This window comes from Balaenoptera musculus, chromosome 1 (genome assembly GCF_009873245.2).
Source record: "Balaenoptera musculus isolate JJ_BM4_2016_0621 chromosome 1, mBalMus1.pri.v3, whole genome shotgun sequence".
Taxonomy (NCBI): Eukaryota; Metazoa; Chordata; class Mammalia; order Artiodactyla; family Balaenopteridae; genus Balaenoptera; species Balaenoptera musculus.
In genome coordinates this window covers 94,713,996-94,731,813 of record NC_045785.1, presented here as the reverse complement: position 1 = coordinate 94,731,813, position 17,818 = coordinate 94,713,996, and the positions used below count along the sequence as shown (strand labels likewise).

Sequence of the window (17,818 nt, the reverse complement as noted above, 5' to 3'; positions counted from 1 at the left end):
TAGGTAAAGGATGTGTGGAAAAGAGCAATCAAGAATGCTAGGTTTTCTGTTCTTTTTTTATTTGGCCACGCCACGCGGCTTGGCTTGTAGGATCTTAGTTCCCTGACCAGGGATTGAACCCCGGGCCCACAGCAGTGGAAGTGCAAGAGTCCTAACCACTGTACCGCCCAGTGGGAATTCCTAACAATGCTAGGTTTTTAGCATGAGTAACTGTAAATGGTGAAGATGGTGACTGAGATGGAGAAGGAGAGGTGTAGGAATCACGAATCTGTTGGGACTTACTAAATTTGCAATACCACTTAGCTTCCAAGGGGATGTATTGAGGAGGAAGTTAGATGTATGAGTCTGACATTCAGGGGAGAGGTTGAATGGATGTATAGATTGGGCCATTATCATTATGCAGTGGTGTTTAAAGCCATGGCACTAGATGAATCACCAAAGGAATGGCTGTTGATAGAGAAGAGGTTTGAGGTCACCTCTGGTGACTTCCACATTTGGAGGCTAGGAGAATGAGAACCAGGAGAAAGTTTGGAAGTTTAAAAAGAGAGATGAAGGCGAGGAAGAGTTGTTTAGGAGAACGAGAAGGTAAATGTACTAGGATTATGTAGCATTACAGGCTCATTTGGGTTTTGTGATTATATTTTTAATTAACTATCAGTGTAGCTTCTGTTTAACTTCTTAGGTATAGGCACAAAATATATGGCAAGCTAGATTTAACCAGGGTTTTCATTTTTCCAGAATGAAAGAAGAGAGGGTAAGGGTACTTGCAGGGCAGTGATTCTGATGATGGCTCGTGGAATGTAAACTGGGTAAGAAGGGAAGTGAGGACATGAGGGATGTGAGATGGTCAGGGGATTGGCAGACCCAGTGGGTTGGAGGAGTCCTTGGAGGAATGAGCTGTAAAGGTAGGAGGGCAGAGGTCAGAGACTTGCTTGCTTCAACTTAATTCTATGGAGCATATGCAGTTGTTGGTAATGACAGGGTCTTGGGCTATGACCGCAAGAGGACCTGAGCTAGGATGGGGCACAGATTATTGGAGTTCAAGGAACCGAGAGGCCAGGCTATTGGAAGGATCATCTGCGCAGATACTGATAACGACCAAAAATGAGGATGGGAGTAGTAATGGCCAGAGATATGGTAGGCCAGGAACTAAAATTCTCAAAGAATGAAGGGGAATGATCCATAAATTGTATATGCAAGTTATTGATCTCAGGGATCTAGAATCTTCACAGAGCATTTGAGGGATGTTTTGAATTAGTCCTCAAACATATCTCCAGAAGGTTGCCATTTTTTGCCAGTTCGGCCAGTGGTGTTCTCTCTTCTTTTTTTTCTTACTTTCAGAAGGATTTATAGCCCAAATCTTTTATTTTATATTTTAAATTTATTAACTTGTATTTATATCTTTATATCTCTGTTCAAATATAGAATCTTTACAGTAGAGAAAATAGTTTCTGCTTTTTTCTTGGTATTCATAATACTGATTAACTTTCAGTAATATTTATTGCTCATTGATGAAAAACTATTTTATAGATTAGGATAAGTTGTGCTTAATTATTACCCTTCTCTTCTCTCCTGGTAGTATTTCATGGCACCATTAAAAAGATTTCTGACAGCAGCCGAATTTGATTCAGTATTCATCAACATTCCTGTAAGTAAAAATATGCTAGCTAAAATTGTGGTACACTTCTATAAAAATCCTCATTTTCTTATTGGGTCCCTATTTGAACATTCTATTGTATTTTTAAAGAATTTTAACCCAACTTTCTGCCTCCTGAGTTCTTATAGTCTTATTTTTTGGAAATAACTAGTAAGTCATATTGTCAACCAAAAAGTCAGTCAGAATGTACGCTGAACGCAAAAGGATAAGATTGATGTGTTATACTTAACTGCTTGTCACAACAAGGTAGTCTCAGTTAATCTCTGGTGTTACTGTCTCTTTCTCTTGTGGGAATCCCCTTCTGCCCCACTCCCTGCTCTATTGTTCTTCCAGCCCCCCAACCTCATCTTACAGACACAGTCCTGGCTCCATCTGTCTCCTCCACTTCCCTCCATTCCTGCACTTCCTTGGCCTCTGCTTTTTGGTGTTTTCTGCTTCTGGTTGCATCAGCCTAAACTCCCATTTCTGAAATACACTGCTTCCTTATGATATAACAGTCTTTTATTTTTTTAATAAATAAATTTATTTATTTATTTTTGGCTGTGTTGGGTCTTTGTTGCTGTGCGGGCTTTCTCTAGTTGCGGCGAGTGGGGGCTACTCTTCGTTGCGGTGTCCAGGCTTCCCATTGTGGTGGTTTCTCTTGTTGCGGAGCACGGGCTCTAGGCGCACGGGCTTCAGTACTTGTGGCACATGGGCTCAGTAGTTGTGGCTTGCAGGCTCTAGAGTGCAGGCTCAGTAGTTGTGGCACACAGGCTTAGTTGCTCCACAGCATGTGGGATCTTCCTGGACCAGGGCTCGAACCTGTGTCCCCTGCATTGACAGGCGGATTCTTAACCACTGCGCCACCAGGGAAGCCCAATATAACGGTCTATTTTAATGGTAAGGTGTGAGGAGCTTTTCTTCACATTTATATAGCATTTCAAATTTCAGGGTACCTTATTATCTGACAATCTTAAAAGGATATTTACCCAAAAGCATAGAGGCAAGCCAAATGCAATACCATGTAAGGTCTTGCTAGGCAAGATTCAAGTTCTTAGACCTCTAGAACTGGCCTCAGGTTTTTTTTTTCTTTAATATTTATTTATTTATTTAATTTATTTATTTTGGCTGTGCTGGGTCTTAGTTGCGGCACACGGGACCTTCGTTGAGGCACACGGGACCTTCGTTGCGGCATGTGGACTTCTTAGTTGCGGCATGCATGCGGGCTCTAGTTCCCCGACCAGGGGTCAGACCCGGGCCCCCTGCATTGGGAGTGCAGAGTCTTACCCACTAGACCACCAGGGTAGTCCCTCAGTTTTAATATATAGCTCTTATATACAATATATAAGCTTTTATGTACCGGCTTGCTTGTATCACCTGTAAAGTCTCTAATATTTTGATTCCTTTATGTTTAGTGTTGCTTTGCACCAGTTTAGCTATGGCATGTTGTCCTTGTTCCTGATTTTGGCCAAATGAAGACATTCTTACTGATTTGTAATGTAGAAGGAAGAAAAAGATCCCAATATCAAATGAATATTTAGCATAAAACAAACCACACATTTTAGGAAGATGAGGATCTTGAACCACCTAAATACGCTCACTGTAACTTAGGACCCATTTGACAGTCCTTATTCTAATAGCTTTTCCATGCTCCTCAAAAAAGTGACAGGACCAACATATTCATGTTTCACTTAACACCTCCTAAGGAAGGGCATGCCCTGCATCAATGTATGCTCCAAGGTACACGGGAAGAGATCCTGGGAGAATTGGCACCTTGATTCGGACCTCCTCATTTCCTGGCTGTGACATGTATTTTACTTCTGACCGAAAATTACTTGTTTATCAGGAAAAATGTGAATTCTGACTTTTGAGTTGCCCTAGTAAACTGCCTACTACAATTTATTTGCTGCTTATTTGTGACATTAGTTGGCTGGTTTCAAGTAATTTAGTCTGATTATTGTTAGCTTAGCTCCAGGACACCACTAATTGACCAAAGTACAAATCTACATTTTTATGTCTCAAGGACATGAATCATTACTTTATCCTGTCAGTAAAACATTAAGCACTTGGATAGTTTTATTTAAAAATTTAAAGTGATTATAAGATGAAAATGAACTGTACATATTTTTGTACAAGGAATAAATTACCCTTTAATAACTAGAGAGAGAATTTCTTTTTCCACAGGACACTGACATTTCAAGTCAGATCTGAAATTGCTAATTTCCATGAACATGGCCTGTCTCTCTCCCTCCCCTGCCCTTCCCCTTCTCTCTTTTCTCTTCTTTCCCCTCCGTTTTTTCCTCTTTACTGATGGTAGCAGGTTTATATATTGAGGGCATTCAGCATATCCTTGAATGGCAAATGTGGCAGCAATAGGGATTCTGGGCTCCAGGTGATTTTTTTGGTTCTGGTTACTAATTTGCTTTGCCACTGTTTTCTTTTCTAAGGAACTTGTAAAAGTTCATCGGAACCTAATGCAAGAGATTCATGATTCCATTGTAAATAAAAACGACCAGAACTTGTATCAAGTTTTCATTAACTACAAGGAAAGGTAACTTTTGGATTTTAAATTTTGTGGCTATTAGTTTGTAATTATAGTGAGGGTTAGTATTAAAATTGCTCATAAGTAGCTATTACTATGGTTCATTAAGATACTGTCTGGGCAGTAATTAGAACATGGGGCAGTTAATTTCTGGGTGGTGGTTGACCTCTATATGTGTATCAGGGAAAGAAAAAAAGAAAAAGAAAAAAAAGAAGGGTTCAGACTTTTGCATTGAAAACCAGAAGGTGCAGGTTCTTGTACAGACCCTGTCACTCTTGAGTCCTGTAGACTTCAGGGAGTCATTTTAACTCTCTGAGCCTCCTTTTTTCCATCTGTAAATGTTAGGGGTAGATTAGGTGCTACGTAGTGCTTTTTCCAACTCTAATATCTTATAATTCTGTATTTTGGAGTATTACATTCACAGCCAAAGTCAGTTTCCCTTTCTGAATTTGAAAAAAGTCTTCTGAACAATTCACATGAATTAGAAGTACCAAGGAATTTTGCTTAAAATATAGCGCTCTCTTTTAAAATCAAGCACTATAGTTCCTAGTACTAAGAAGTGGCTAATTAATTGCTTACATCAACATTAGATAAATATTAATGCAGTAGTGCTTTTTTTTTTTTCCAGTAGAAGGCTAAAAGAAACAATAAATTAACCGGGCTCTTTGCAAAAATCGGTATTACTCCAGAGATACCCTTCCTGAAGCAGGCTCAGACCCCGTGCAATATGAGTTATCTCCAGAGATACCCTTCCTGAAGCAGGCTCAGACCCCGTGCAATATGAGTTATCTCCAGAGATACCCTTCCTGAAGCAGGCTCAGACCCCGTGCAATATGAGTTATCTCCAGAGATACCCTTCCTGAAGCAGGCTCAGACCCCGTGCAATATGAGTTATCTCCCAACCAACACAGCTCAGCCCTCTCGTTCCCACTTTTCAGATAATGTATTTTTCTTAATTAAAAAGGGGGAGGGAGTAGGAGGTTTATTAATGAGTAGAGTTGTAAGTAGTGATTACAGTGAAACTGTAGTAGAAAATAAAACTGTTCCTGAGTGAGCTTGAGCAGTGTAAAAGTTGATCTCTAATAGAAACTTGAACAGAAGTTTTTAATTTTGTTTTTGATTATTGTATGCACTCAAACAATATTAACAGTCATTAAGCCAGTTTGTAAAATCTACCTGCTATAAAAACATGCATGGAATCAATCCCATTCAAATTTGGAAATTAAAAATAGTCATTTTTAATACCGTAAATATGAGTGACTCATTCTATAACTGTATGTGTGGTGTGTCTTAAAAAGAAACGAAAAAGCTGAGGTTCAGAGAAATTATGAGTAATCTGCCCAGGGTTACCTGGAAAGTAAGAGGTGCAGGATGAGTGAGATTTGCTTTGGTTATGCCCAACTGTGGTTTTAAATAGGTGAATTTCCTCTTCCACTTTATTCTTGCCTTTTTGTCCTCAGATTTTTTCCTCTGTCTCTTTTCCTTTCAGGTTGGTTATTTATGGGCAGTACTGCAGTGGAGTGGAGTCGGCCATCTCTAGTTTAGACTACATTTCTAAGACAAAAGAAGATGTCAAACTGAAATTAGAGGTGCCTGTTTATTTTTTGTGTGTATATGACAGAGTAAAATAAACTAAAAACAACATATTCTTTTCATGATCTATGCAACAGCAAATTTCCATGACTTCTAAGTGTAATTTCATAAAATATTTTAATATATAGCTCTATAAAATAATAATGTGGCAGTAATAATAACAGTAGTAAGATAGAAGATTTATGGCTTTTTTACATGCATTATCTCATTAGATCCTCATGACTTTGTGAGTTACATACAATTAATTTTTTTATCTAATGGATAAGAAAGCCAATGTTCAGAGAGATCATGAGCAATTTGCCCAGGGTAGTAAAAGGTACAGGATGAGTAAGATGTATGTGAGATAATAAGTATGTAGATGTAAACTGTTTACTAAAAATAGAAGATACTGGGACTTCCCTGGTGGTCCAGTGGTTAGACTCCGCGCTTCCAATGTAGGCGGCATGGGTTCGATCCCTGGTCAGGGAAATAAGATCCCACATGCTGCGTGGCGTGGCCAGAAGATATTTAGGGGAAAACGTATAAAAAGGGCATGGATATTGCCCATAAGAAGGCAAGACAGGCACATGTATGATGAGATTAAGTAGTATGTGATAAGCACTCTTTGACAGGGCTCCATGAGTAAGACTGAGTGATCACTTCAGTATAGTTAGACTGCGGAAGATTTATCTGAAGAGGGAGCATTTGAGTTAGGTCACTGAAGAATGAGGTGAGTCTTGATAGATGAGAGTCCATGTAGGGCATTCTGGAAGAATTGGTATGTCTTGACCAGAAGAATCAGGAAAGTTTGAGGAATGGCAAGTAGGTTAGTATGAATAGAGCACATGGTAACAATGGAAAATAAGTCTGGAAACTGTGTTAGGTCATTTTTTTTTTTTTGGTGCATCTTTTTTTCTTTTTTTTCCCCCACAAGAAGAGTTTGCACTTTCAAAAAAACTTTTGAAAAATGATTATTTATATGTTATATGAATTGTCATCTCAAATATATTATCCATATGTATGGGTCTTCTTAAATTTCAGGTAGAGATGTATAGTCAACTCTTCTGTGTGTGGCTTGGTTGGCTCTCTCATATCCTCCTTGCTACTCTTTGTTGGGTTTAGCAGTGAGGTCGGGTGATGAACAGAGAAGAAGAGGTAGATGATTTGCAAATCAGAACCCCTTCACTGTTTAGCATATCTGGTCTGATTTAATAAAATAATTCCCACAAAGGGGAGCTATTGGTGAGAAAATTTGCACATCAACAGACTACCAAGTAACTGTACTAATTTTATAGCATGGATCCTTCTTTCTTACCTCTCATGATCCCTTGATGATGTGGATCTTATGGCTGGAGATGGTTTGAGTCACCACTAAGTGCCATCCTTACAGCCTTGTTAGCCTAAAGGGCCCCTGCTCCTCTTTGGAGAGCAGAGCCTCATAAGTCTAGAACTGTAAGCCACCTTGACTCAAATTAAAACACGATGGGAAGATAAAAGTTAACAACTTACACAATGACTTCCTAATAGAGCTACCATTAAGGTAGTTTTTTTTAAAATAAAGATATATAACTCTGGTTCAAGAGAGGAGTCAGAAAGTGGTCAATGAAACCTGCATTATATTCTTAGCATTTTTTGCATGTTACTCTCCCTTCTTTCAGACTCACTGTCAAAATCCTGCCCAGTGAGCATACTCTAGAACTCAAGAGATATAGTTTCTGTAGTCACTGTAAGTCTTAGGGAAAGAGAGAACCTCAGACTGAGTTTGAAAGGCTCAGGGTGAGGTGATGCTGGTTGTGTTAACCGTGGGTCTGATTTGGAAGTATTTAACCAGATACTTACTATAAGCCCTCAACAAATAGTCTTTGCTGGAACTGTCTTCTGCAAGTCCCAGCATGATAGAGGGAAAGCTGCCTTATACTTTGTTTCTCTCTGCCTCCTTCATGTCTTCTGTTTTGTGGTTATTTTTATTCTTGATGATTTTTGTCTTTTTTTCACCCCTACTGTAGAACCAAGATAACATGGGGTGAAGGGTAATAGAGTCTCTTTACCTTGTTCTCTAAGCTGGCTCATCCCTATTACATTTTCTTTTCTTTTCACTTAGAATTGGAGTTGAGGCTAAGCACTGGACTGGATGTTTGGAAGAATCATTTCTACCCTTTATTTGCTTTCAATACTAATAAGCACTTTACACTTCAGTCTCGGCCCCCTAATTGTAGCTAATGCCAGCGCTGTTAGTTTCTTTACTTCCTGAGCTTATAACTTAGAACTTGAAATAATTTTTTCCCCAACAGTTTTACACTGACTTCCATAACATAACAAAGTAAATTTTAAATGTATAACATTTCTGTTCTTAACACTATGTTAAGATGGCATAACATAAGAAGTGTAAGATATAACCTCAATTTCCAAGGAACTTAAAATGCAGCTGGGAAGATGAGACCCATTCATTACAATAATATTAACAGTTTGACCTCCTATTTGAGACCCATGATCCAGAACTCGCTACAATCTGTGGAAGCAAGAAATCATTTGAAATAGTTATCTGTCCAGTGAACCCCAGCAATTGACAAGATGTGAGCTAACATGTCAGGATGTGTCACCAGTTCTTGTTTGAAAGCTGTAGTCAAGCACTCATTAACTCAATATGGTCATTGGAGCTAATGGTGTTTGTTTCTATAGCTCCTGATAATATAATATATCCTTCCATGTGCTGGAAAAGCTAAGTGTGGGCAAAAGGGAAACTAAAGAGTATTTTCTTGAATACAACCCCTTCCGTGAACTGGAAAATTCCTTGGTCTTGGTTATGTTTGTCTGAGGATTTTGGACTTAGGTTGCTCAGAAATAAAAATATCTTTATGACACCTTATTGGTTTTTTTGGATGATACCATGAATATTTGAGAAACAGTAAGATCAGAAAAACAATTTGTTCAAGGTCACACAGACAAGAATTGCCAAACTTGATTTAAATTCAGCCTTTGACACTGCAAATTCAAAGTACTTTCCTCAAAGTCGTAGTTAATGTCAATAGAGTGAACCCGTCAATGCTATTTTTTGACAAACTTGTAAGAAAGGAGATTGTGAGATTAAAAAAATAAAATCTGAGGCTTTGAAAACTTTGAATCCTGTAGTGAGTTTATACTTTAGCAAATTTTGGGAGTCAATCATTCCATTTCATTCATTACAACAAATGTTTAGTCAGCAAATACTAGATTCTTAAGAGGTATAAAAGACATACTATATTGGGGAAGATATTATACATATACAACAATAATTAAGAGACCCACAAGGCACAGAGAGACAGCACAATTTTGATTGGGACTATTACTAACAGCCTAGAAGTATAGTTCTTCAAGAGGATGATAAATTTTGCTGGGAACTAGTCCAAGCACATGGCAGTTGGAGAGAACCGAATGAACCAAGGCATGATGGTGGGGAGGGAACATAGTGGGTTTGATGAATGGGGCTTGTTCTTGATGCCTGGTCCACAGGCCTGCTTGGGGAGACTGGTGAAAGGTTAAGTGGTAAGTGGGGGGAAGATGCTGGAGGACCCCTAGAGAAAATAATTTTCATGTGTAAAATAGTTCTACATATTTATTCTTATTTAGAGTTGAAATGCTACAAGTTTTGTTTGTTTCTTTTGGTTTTTAACTGACGATACTTCCTATTTTTAAGAAAGAAGGATTGTTAAGAAGGAAAATAGCAAAATATTTATTGTATAATAGCAGTTTTGCTTATGGTGTTTGCATCTTTTAATGTTTGTATTATGATTCCTTTTGCTAAAACTAAAAAAATTCAATTTAAATAACATTTCTTTAGGAATGTTCTAAAAGAGCAAATAATGGGAAATTTACTCTTCGAGATTTGCTTGTGGTTCCTATGCAGCGTGTTTTAAAGTATCACCTTCTCCTTCAGGTATGTAATTTAAAACTGTTTATTTGTTCATTCATTAATTCAACACAATATTAATGAAGCATCAACTATGCTGCAGAAACTTTATGTTTGGAGCCCTATCCCCTTACAGTTTTCAATTATGAGGATAGCTAAGTGGGAAGTAACAGAACAGCTGGAAATTTTTTCTTCCTTTTAAGCAAAGATAATTCTGTATCTTTCACAAAGTCACATTTTGTGTTCTTCAAACAGAACTGGATCCAAAAAAATTAAAAAATTTAAAAACAAGGCAAAACAAATACAAATATCCCTTCAACCAAGTCTTCTGTCGTTAGCAGTAATCATTTATTAGAATCTCAGTGTTGCAATACACTTGAATTTTGACAGGTTAATTGTGTTAGAATTTGTGCCTTATAACCATAAACGAAAGAGAATTGTGTCACACTCTGTGTTTCTTTCTGCTATACTAAATTATAATAAGACTACATTTATTTTGAAGTGATTCTTGTTATAACCCCAAAGCTTATGGTTTCCACGGTTAGTCTTCTAATGAGGGTGGAGAGTCTTATAAATTTACTTTGATAGCTGTACCGGGAGACTCATTAGTTCTGCTCCAAAGAAATGTCTTACTGTATTAGTCTATCAGCTTTGCTGATGCTTGTGAAATGTCATTTTAAAAAGATCTACTACCTGTATGTGAAATATAATTCTGAGTTTGCTGTGCTTTATACATCTTGTATATTAAATTTCTTGAACTGTAACTGCAAAATTATCAGTCATTTCTATTTTCTACTGAGAAATCAGAAAAATTCAAACTCTGATTATTCCTTACAAATGTGTTAAAACATTTATGAGACCTAAACTCAAAACAACTTAATCAAATTGCATTTTATGAAAAAATAATAAGGAAGACTTAGGCAGTCAGTTTCTGAGACGTCATGAAACTAAAAACATGTCCAAAAGAAGGTAATAATTTATCTTGTAACTTTAGTATAGTCAAATATTGATTGAAGAATTTAAAAGGTGCAGTTTTCAAGAAATATCTATTTTCTTCATTACTCAGCCATAAAAAGAAATGAAATTGAGTTATTTGTAGTGAGGTGGATGGACCTAGAGTCTGTCATACAGAGTGAAGTAAGAAAGAGAAAAACAAATACCGTATGCTAACACATATATATGGAATCTAAAAAAAAACAAATGGTTCTGATGAACCTAGGGGCAGGACAGGAATAAAGACGCAGACGTAGAGAATGGACTTGACGACACGGCAAGGGGGAAGGGTAAGCTGGGATGAAGTGAGAGAGTGGCTTGGACATATATACATTACCAAATGTAAAATAGATAGCTAGTAGGAAGCAGCTGCATCGCACAGGGAGATCAGCTCGGTGCTTCGTGACCACCTAGAGGGGTGGGATAGGGAGGGTGGGAGGGAGACGCAAGAGAGAGGGGATATGGGGATATATGTATACATATAGCTGATTCACTTTGTTATACAGCAGAAACTAACACAACATTGTAAAGCAATTATACTCCAATAAAGATGTTAAAAAAAAAAAGATTTTAAGCAGACTTATAAAAGTATAAAATATGACCAGACCTTTTGGAAAGTCAGTGAACTTTTTCTGCTCATTTCTCTTGGGTTGTTTGATATTTTAAATTTCAAAAGTATATTTAGTTCCATGATGATTTTTTAAAATAGGAAAAGTTTTATCTGGGATACCACACTTAGATAAAAATTCTAGAAATGTTTTTCCATTTCAAAATAGTGTAGAGTAGAATTAATTTGTCTACTGTTTAGAAATGTGTTAAATAAATGTGGTATGAATTTGAATATTTTCTACTTACTACTGTATTTTAGTGGGTAAATCATTTTTGAAATGCCTTATGATTTGAAATCACGGATTTATAAAATTAAAATATTTTATAGTGGGGGGTTTGAAACTTTGAGAATACTTTACTGTTATTATTTAATAGAGGAAAAGTAAAAATAGAAACAAAAGAGTATCACTCTGACAAGTTTATTATACTTAACAGATTTGATATCTGTAGGTTCTGTTTACACCTAGAAACACTACTGGTATTGAATTCAGCAAAGTTTTTTTTTTTTTTTAATTTATTTATTTTAGGCTGCATTGGGTCTTCCTTGTTGCACGCAGGCTTTCTCTAGTTGCGGCTAATGGGGGGCTACTCTTCATTGCAGTGTGCAGACTTCTCATTGCAGTGGCCTCTCTTGTTGCAGAGCATGGGCTCTAGGCACTCGGGCTTCAGTAGTTGTGGCACTCAGGCTTCAGTAGTTGTGGCTCACGGGCTCTAGAGCGCAGGCTCAGTAGTTGTGACGCACGGGCTTAGTTGCTTCTTGGCATGTGGGATCTTCCCGGACCAGGGCTCAAACCTGTGTCCCCTGCATTGGCAGGTGGATTCTTAACCACTGCGCCACCAGGGAAGCCCCTCAGCAAAGATTTTTGAATGGATCCCATGAGCTGCATACAGTGTGAGTCTCTCAACAATGTAAAACAGCCCCCCTCACACTGATAAAGTTCACTGTTTTATTGGGGAAAATGAAATGTAATCTGCCAAGTACAATACGACGTGATAAGTATGCAGAAGGTACAGAGGTGGTACAAATAAAGACTTAGTTAATTATGACTTGAGAAGAGGCCTGTGTCATAGAAAGCTTCACAGAGGAGTGTTTCTTGAGTTGGGCTTTGAAGGAAGAATGACGGTTTGACAGGTGGGTCAGAGAGCAAGGGCTTTCTAGGAGAGAAAACATCATGCCTAATGGGATCAGATATTAGAACGTATTTTGAGAATTGCAATTAACTTAGTAGAAGCAGGGCATAGGTTGTTTGAGAGGAAGTGGAGAGAGAAGTCGGGAGAGGTTTGCAGAATTCAGATCATGAAGCATCTACGAGGTATGTGTGACAGCCTGAAGCTTTTGTGAGCCTCCCAGCAGTCTAAGTGACAGGATCTGATTTACATTTAGAGATGTAACTCTGATGTCAATCGAGGGACTAGATTGTAGCAAGGAAAGACTGCAAGTCAGAAGATGAATCAGAAGGCTATTACAACCACCCATTTGAAAGAGAGCAGGGACTTGAACCGACGTAGTGCCAGTGGAGGAGGCTTCAAGGGGAAGGGTCAAAGTTAACACAGACAGAACATAGTGAGAGAGAGGGAGGAGTCAGGGGCACCTTTGAGGTTTTGGCTTAAGTGATGGAGGTGCCGTCATTCAGTAAAACATAAACAGGAACGAGTAGGGGTGCGGGTGAAGGTGCATGAAGTTTGGACATGCTGGATTTCAGGGGCTTGCGAGAAACCCAGGTAGAACGATTTAATAGGACATATGAGTCTGGGACTCAGGCGTGAATTCTGGGTTGAGCACATTCATTTGAGGGTGACTGCCACATTAGGTGACAGACGATGTTATGGCAATGGTTGTGATAGAATTCACAGAGTATGTAACGTAAGGATAACAGAAGACTAAGGTGAAAATCTAGGGAATAATAACTCATTTCTAAGGTACAAAGAAAGAAGAAAGTATGAAAGACAAATGAATAGGCAACATTTAAGATGAACTAACAAATAAAAATAACAGCAACAAACAGAAGAGCCTGACGTCCCTGAGGCCAAAGGAGAGATGGAGTTGTCAGAATCAAAAGCCATAGAGAAGCCAAGTTTGATAACAAGTATCAGTTCAGGGACTTCCCTGGTGGTCCAGTGGGTAAGACTCCATGCTTCCAATGCAGGGGGCGCGGGTTCGATCCCTGGTCGGGGAACTAAGATTCCACATACCATGTGGCGCAGCCAAAAAAGAAAAAAGTATCAGTTCAGTTGTCAAGGAGGGGAATCTTTCTTAACATCTGGCAAGAGCGTCAGTGTGATGGTGGGGGATAGAATTCACGTTCAACTTTGAAAGGAAAACCTTTCTGACCATTGTCTCATGTCCTTTTGATATCTATTTGGTCTTCTTACAGTTTGAAATTTTTGATGAAAACAGAGCCTAGTTAAATCAGATTTATCACATTATGGTGAGAATAATGATAAAAATGGTTTATTTGTAAAATGTTTTCATATGTGTTGGTTTTAATTTGATGAAAGTAGTACTAAAATATATCTTCCAAATAGGAGCTGGTCAAACATACCACTGATCCTGTGGAGAAGGCAAATTTGAAACTGGCTCTTGATGCAATGAAGGTTAGACTAATGCATCATTAACTTGTTTGTATTTCTAATTCTTGCCTAAAAACAATAGAATATAAACTGTTAATACATATGTATGATATGCTAATAGCTATTATTATACGTATTTGCATAGGTTTGTTTTTAGAGGGGAGAGCTGGATATTTTTAACTGAAATCAATATCCTTGCATGGATTTAACTGTTGGACAAAAACGTAAAACCAAGAGGTATATTAAAATAACTTTCATTGTTTATGAAAGTATGACAATTTCCATAACTACCAGGAATGATTTAATAGAATGGTTTTGTTTCACATTCTTTTTATGGTTACTAGTAGAAACCTATTGGCTTGTGCAAGCAGCAGTTTAGCTGATGACTTCAGAACACTGGTGTGACTTATTTTCCTCAAGTGAGGATGTCAGCCAGGTTTACCTTTTTGGATGCTGTGCACTAGTACAAGTGATCAGTCTGGGTTTCTGTTTCAGGTAAATCTGAAAATCAAGAGCTAGAAGTAGACGAAGGCAGGCTTTTTGAACATATTGGGGAATCTATAAAACCCCGATTTCCACGCTATGCTGGACTTTGAAAGAAATAATATTTGTCCCTAGCTTAAAACATACACAAATATTTGTTGTCAAAACAAAATGCCAATGTGACTCTGCCCAGAGCAGTGCATAATTACTTCTCTGTGTCCTTGGGCCAGTTTCGGTGTTAACTCTGTGCTTAGCTGACTTTTAGTACCCTGTAAGGAAACAGCCCATCATTATTTATTATTATAAAAAAAAGATCATATCAAGTTTCCAATTTTTTAAAGAAATCGTTTATAGATATATCCTATGAAAAGTCGGGCTTTCATTTAGAACAAAGTTAGGAACTGCTTTTGTCTGAGTTCTGTTCCTGCTGTTGCAGATAAATATAAGAGGGCAGGGAAAAAAGAAAAAGAACCCAGAAAACAGGAAAAATCTGGAGCACATATAATAAAAATAGCTAGTTACAGTATGGAAAGATTAGCTAATGTTTCCTCAAATTTGAGAAAAGACATTTTAAAATAGGTGAAGGCACATGGAGAAACAGGGCCAGCATTGTTTGTGCTCTGTAGTTCACTTTCATGCTCCCTGGTTTCTCTCCTCTCCTTCACTTCCCTTTACTAACTCTTTGAAATTGACCTGGCTTCCCTGACTGAACCCTCTCAGGAACTAAGATGCTGGCTGGATGCAGACAATCTAGCCCTGCTAGATTCATTGTCTAACTTTTAGTTACTTTTTTCTCCTGGCTAATCCTTCATGATTGGCCTTAATTCTAACCCAAGTTCAAGTGTGATTCTCACAAGGTCAGTGTTTGGAATTTACACGCTCCGGACCTGGTTTCCTTTTTGTTGTTCTGCATGGCAGCATGTTTTGTTTGTTTCTGTGTTTGATCCTTACTCTTCTCAGGGGTGTGGTAAATGACAAGCCTTCAGTCTTCCCAGCTGTACTCCAGACAGTTTTAAATTACTTTTGAGATGCAGCTTCTGTTAGCATTCATTTTATTGTCATTGAAAAGTTATAGTGGTAACTTTCTACCATTAATGAAATTAATGATGTGTTTTCTTTCAAACAGTGCTCATCTCTTGTCTAATCTTATCGCGCCTTCTTTTTCTCCCCTTCTCTTTATTCTTTAGGACTTGGCACAGTATGTGAATGAAGTGAAAAGAGATAATGAGACCCTTCGTGAAATTAAACAGTTTCAGCTATCTATAGAAAATTTGGTATGTAATTATCATTCCATCCCGCTTCCCTAACCCACAAATGGGGGGACGTTCTAGCAGTTGTTTTTGAAGAAAAGATAGTTTACCTTCAAGTTTCTGTTGTTCTAAGTTTTTTCCGACTTCTGTTTGGCAGCGTCCACGGGGATGAACGTTCAGTGGCACCTGTGATACATCATTGTCCGGGGACTTTGTGCCATTGCTTGTCCCTGTCACTTTTTTTTTTTTTTTTAATACTTAGAGAATGTTCTTTTTATAGCTACTTTATTTTATTTATTTATCTTTGGCTGTGTTGGGTCTTCGGTTCGTGCGAGGGCTTTCTCTAGTTACAGCAAGTGTGGGCCACTCTTCATCGCGGTGCGGGGACCGCTCTTCATCGCGGCGCGCGGGCCTCTCACTATCGCGGCCCCTCCCGTTGCGGGGCACAGGCTCCAGACGCGCAGGCTCAGTAGTTGTGGCTCACGGTCCCAGCCGCTCCGCGGCATGTGGGATCTTCCCAGACCAGGGCCCGAACCCGTGTCCCCTGCATTAGCAGGCAGATTCTCAACCACTGCGCCACCAGGGAAGCCCGTCCCTGTCACTTTAATCGCACTGTGATGCCTCTCCCCGCAGCTGTCCCAATTCTAAACATTGGAGTCCATTTTTTTTTTCTTTCCCTTCCCTCACCCCCATACGTAACCATGGTGGAGTCCCGTTAATTTATTCATTTTATGTATATTTACTGGGTGACTGCTGTGTGCCAGACGTTTTGCTTGGGGCCGGGGCTGTAACTATGAACAACATGGTCTCATGGTTGAGGAGACAGTAAAAAAAGAGAGTCTAAAAATGCTCTCTCTATTGAGATGAATGCTGTGAATGGGTTGCTGCAACAGAGGATAGTGAGGGGAGCCCTAGTTTAGATAAGGTGCTCAGAAAAAGTCCTTCTGAGACATTTGTCACCTGAGCCTGAAGGATGAGAAGAGGCCAGTGGCACAAAGGTCTGCAGAGAGAAGATTCCCGGCAGAAGCCATGGCAAGTGAGATGCCCTGAAATGGGCAAGAGCCAGGGCTGTTCAAGGAGTGGCAAGACAAGAGAGGCTGGAAATTGAGAGTGAAAGGAAGAAGGGTGGGCTCTGAAGTGGGGGAGTGGGGGCAGGAGAACTACACACCACAGCCTTGGAGGGCAAGGCGCTGAGTTGGGATTTTATAGTGATTGCAGGAGGAAGCTAGTGAACGGTTCTTACCAGAGGGTTTCACAGTCTGATTTAAGTGTCACGAAAACCCTTTCATCAGGCAGACCAGTCAGCAAATCATTGAGGTCGTTTCAAGAGAGATGATGGAGGCCTGGATAAAGCTGTGGGGAGAGAAAACAGATAAATGAACGGATTTAAGATGCTTTTCTTGGTAGAGCAATTTTATTGCTTCTTTCTCTGAAACATCTTTGGTTGGTCTGTCTTTCTTTCCACACATACAGCTCCTTCCCCTTTTCAGGACCTCATCTGCCACCTTTCCAATCACGGTAGCCTCTGGTTACCTCTTCACATAGCTGCATTTATAGTTCTGCCTTTGATTATAATATTGTCAAAGCCTAGAATATCTTTTTTCATTATTTCCTATCAAATTTCTTCAAGGTCCAATTTAAAAAAAAATTCTTTCCCTAATCTGAAAGAATCCCTAATTCTTTCTCTTTGTAATTCCATAGCACATTGCCTGGACAGCTGTTTTTTTTTATTGTGGTAAAATATATATAAAACATTAAATTTGCCATTTTTAAGTGTACAGTTTTGTGACGTTAGATACATTCATATTGTCGTGCAGCCGTCACCACCATCCATCTCCAGAACTCTTTTCATCTTGCAAGACTGAAGCTCTCCACCTATTAAATGCTAGCTCTTCATTCCCCCTTCCTCCCAGCCCCTGGCAACCCCGTTCTACTTTCTGTCTTTATGAATTATTGGATATCAATACTTATCACATTTTTGTTTGCAAATATTTTCTACCATTCTGTGGGTTGCCTTTTCACTCTGTTAATAGTGTTATTTGTGCAAAATTTTAAATTTTGATGAAGTCCACCTTATCGATCTTTTCTTTTGTTGCCGGCGCTTTTGGTGTCCTATCTAAAAAATCATTACTAAATCCAATGTCATAAACCTTTTCCCCTATGTTTTCTTCTAAAAGTTTTGTATTTTTAACTCTTTGATCCATTTTGAGTTAATTTTTGGAAACAGTATAAGGTAAGGGTCCAACTTCATTCTTCTGCCTGTAGATATCCAGTTT

General features: G+C 38.7%; 1 protein-coding gene across 4 annotated transcripts in view; it reads left to right on the top strand.

The window, feature by feature from the left end:
• The window catches only part of VAV3 (vav guanine nucleotide exchange factor 3), a 389,664-nt gene that overhangs the window by 187,360 nt on the left and 184,486 nt on the right, over nucleotides 1-17,818 (top strand). For all 4 annotated transcript variants that reach the window (XM_036863586.1, XM_036863581.1, XM_036863570.1 and 1 more), the window contains exons 7-12: nucleotides 1,580-1,648; nucleotides 4,084-4,187; nucleotides 5,668-5,767; nucleotides 9,568-9,663; nucleotides 13,765-13,833; nucleotides 15,480-15,566. In XM_036863586.1, coding sequence (XP_036719481.1) covers nucleotides 1,580-1,648; nucleotides 4,084-4,187; nucleotides 5,668-5,767; nucleotides 9,568-9,663; nucleotides 13,765-13,833; nucleotides 15,480-15,566 — 525 coding nt within the window. The remainder of the gene's footprint in view (nucleotides 1-1,579; nucleotides 1,649-4,083; nucleotides 4,188-5,667; nucleotides 5,768-9,567; nucleotides 9,664-13,764; nucleotides 13,834-15,479; nucleotides 15,567-17,818) is intronic.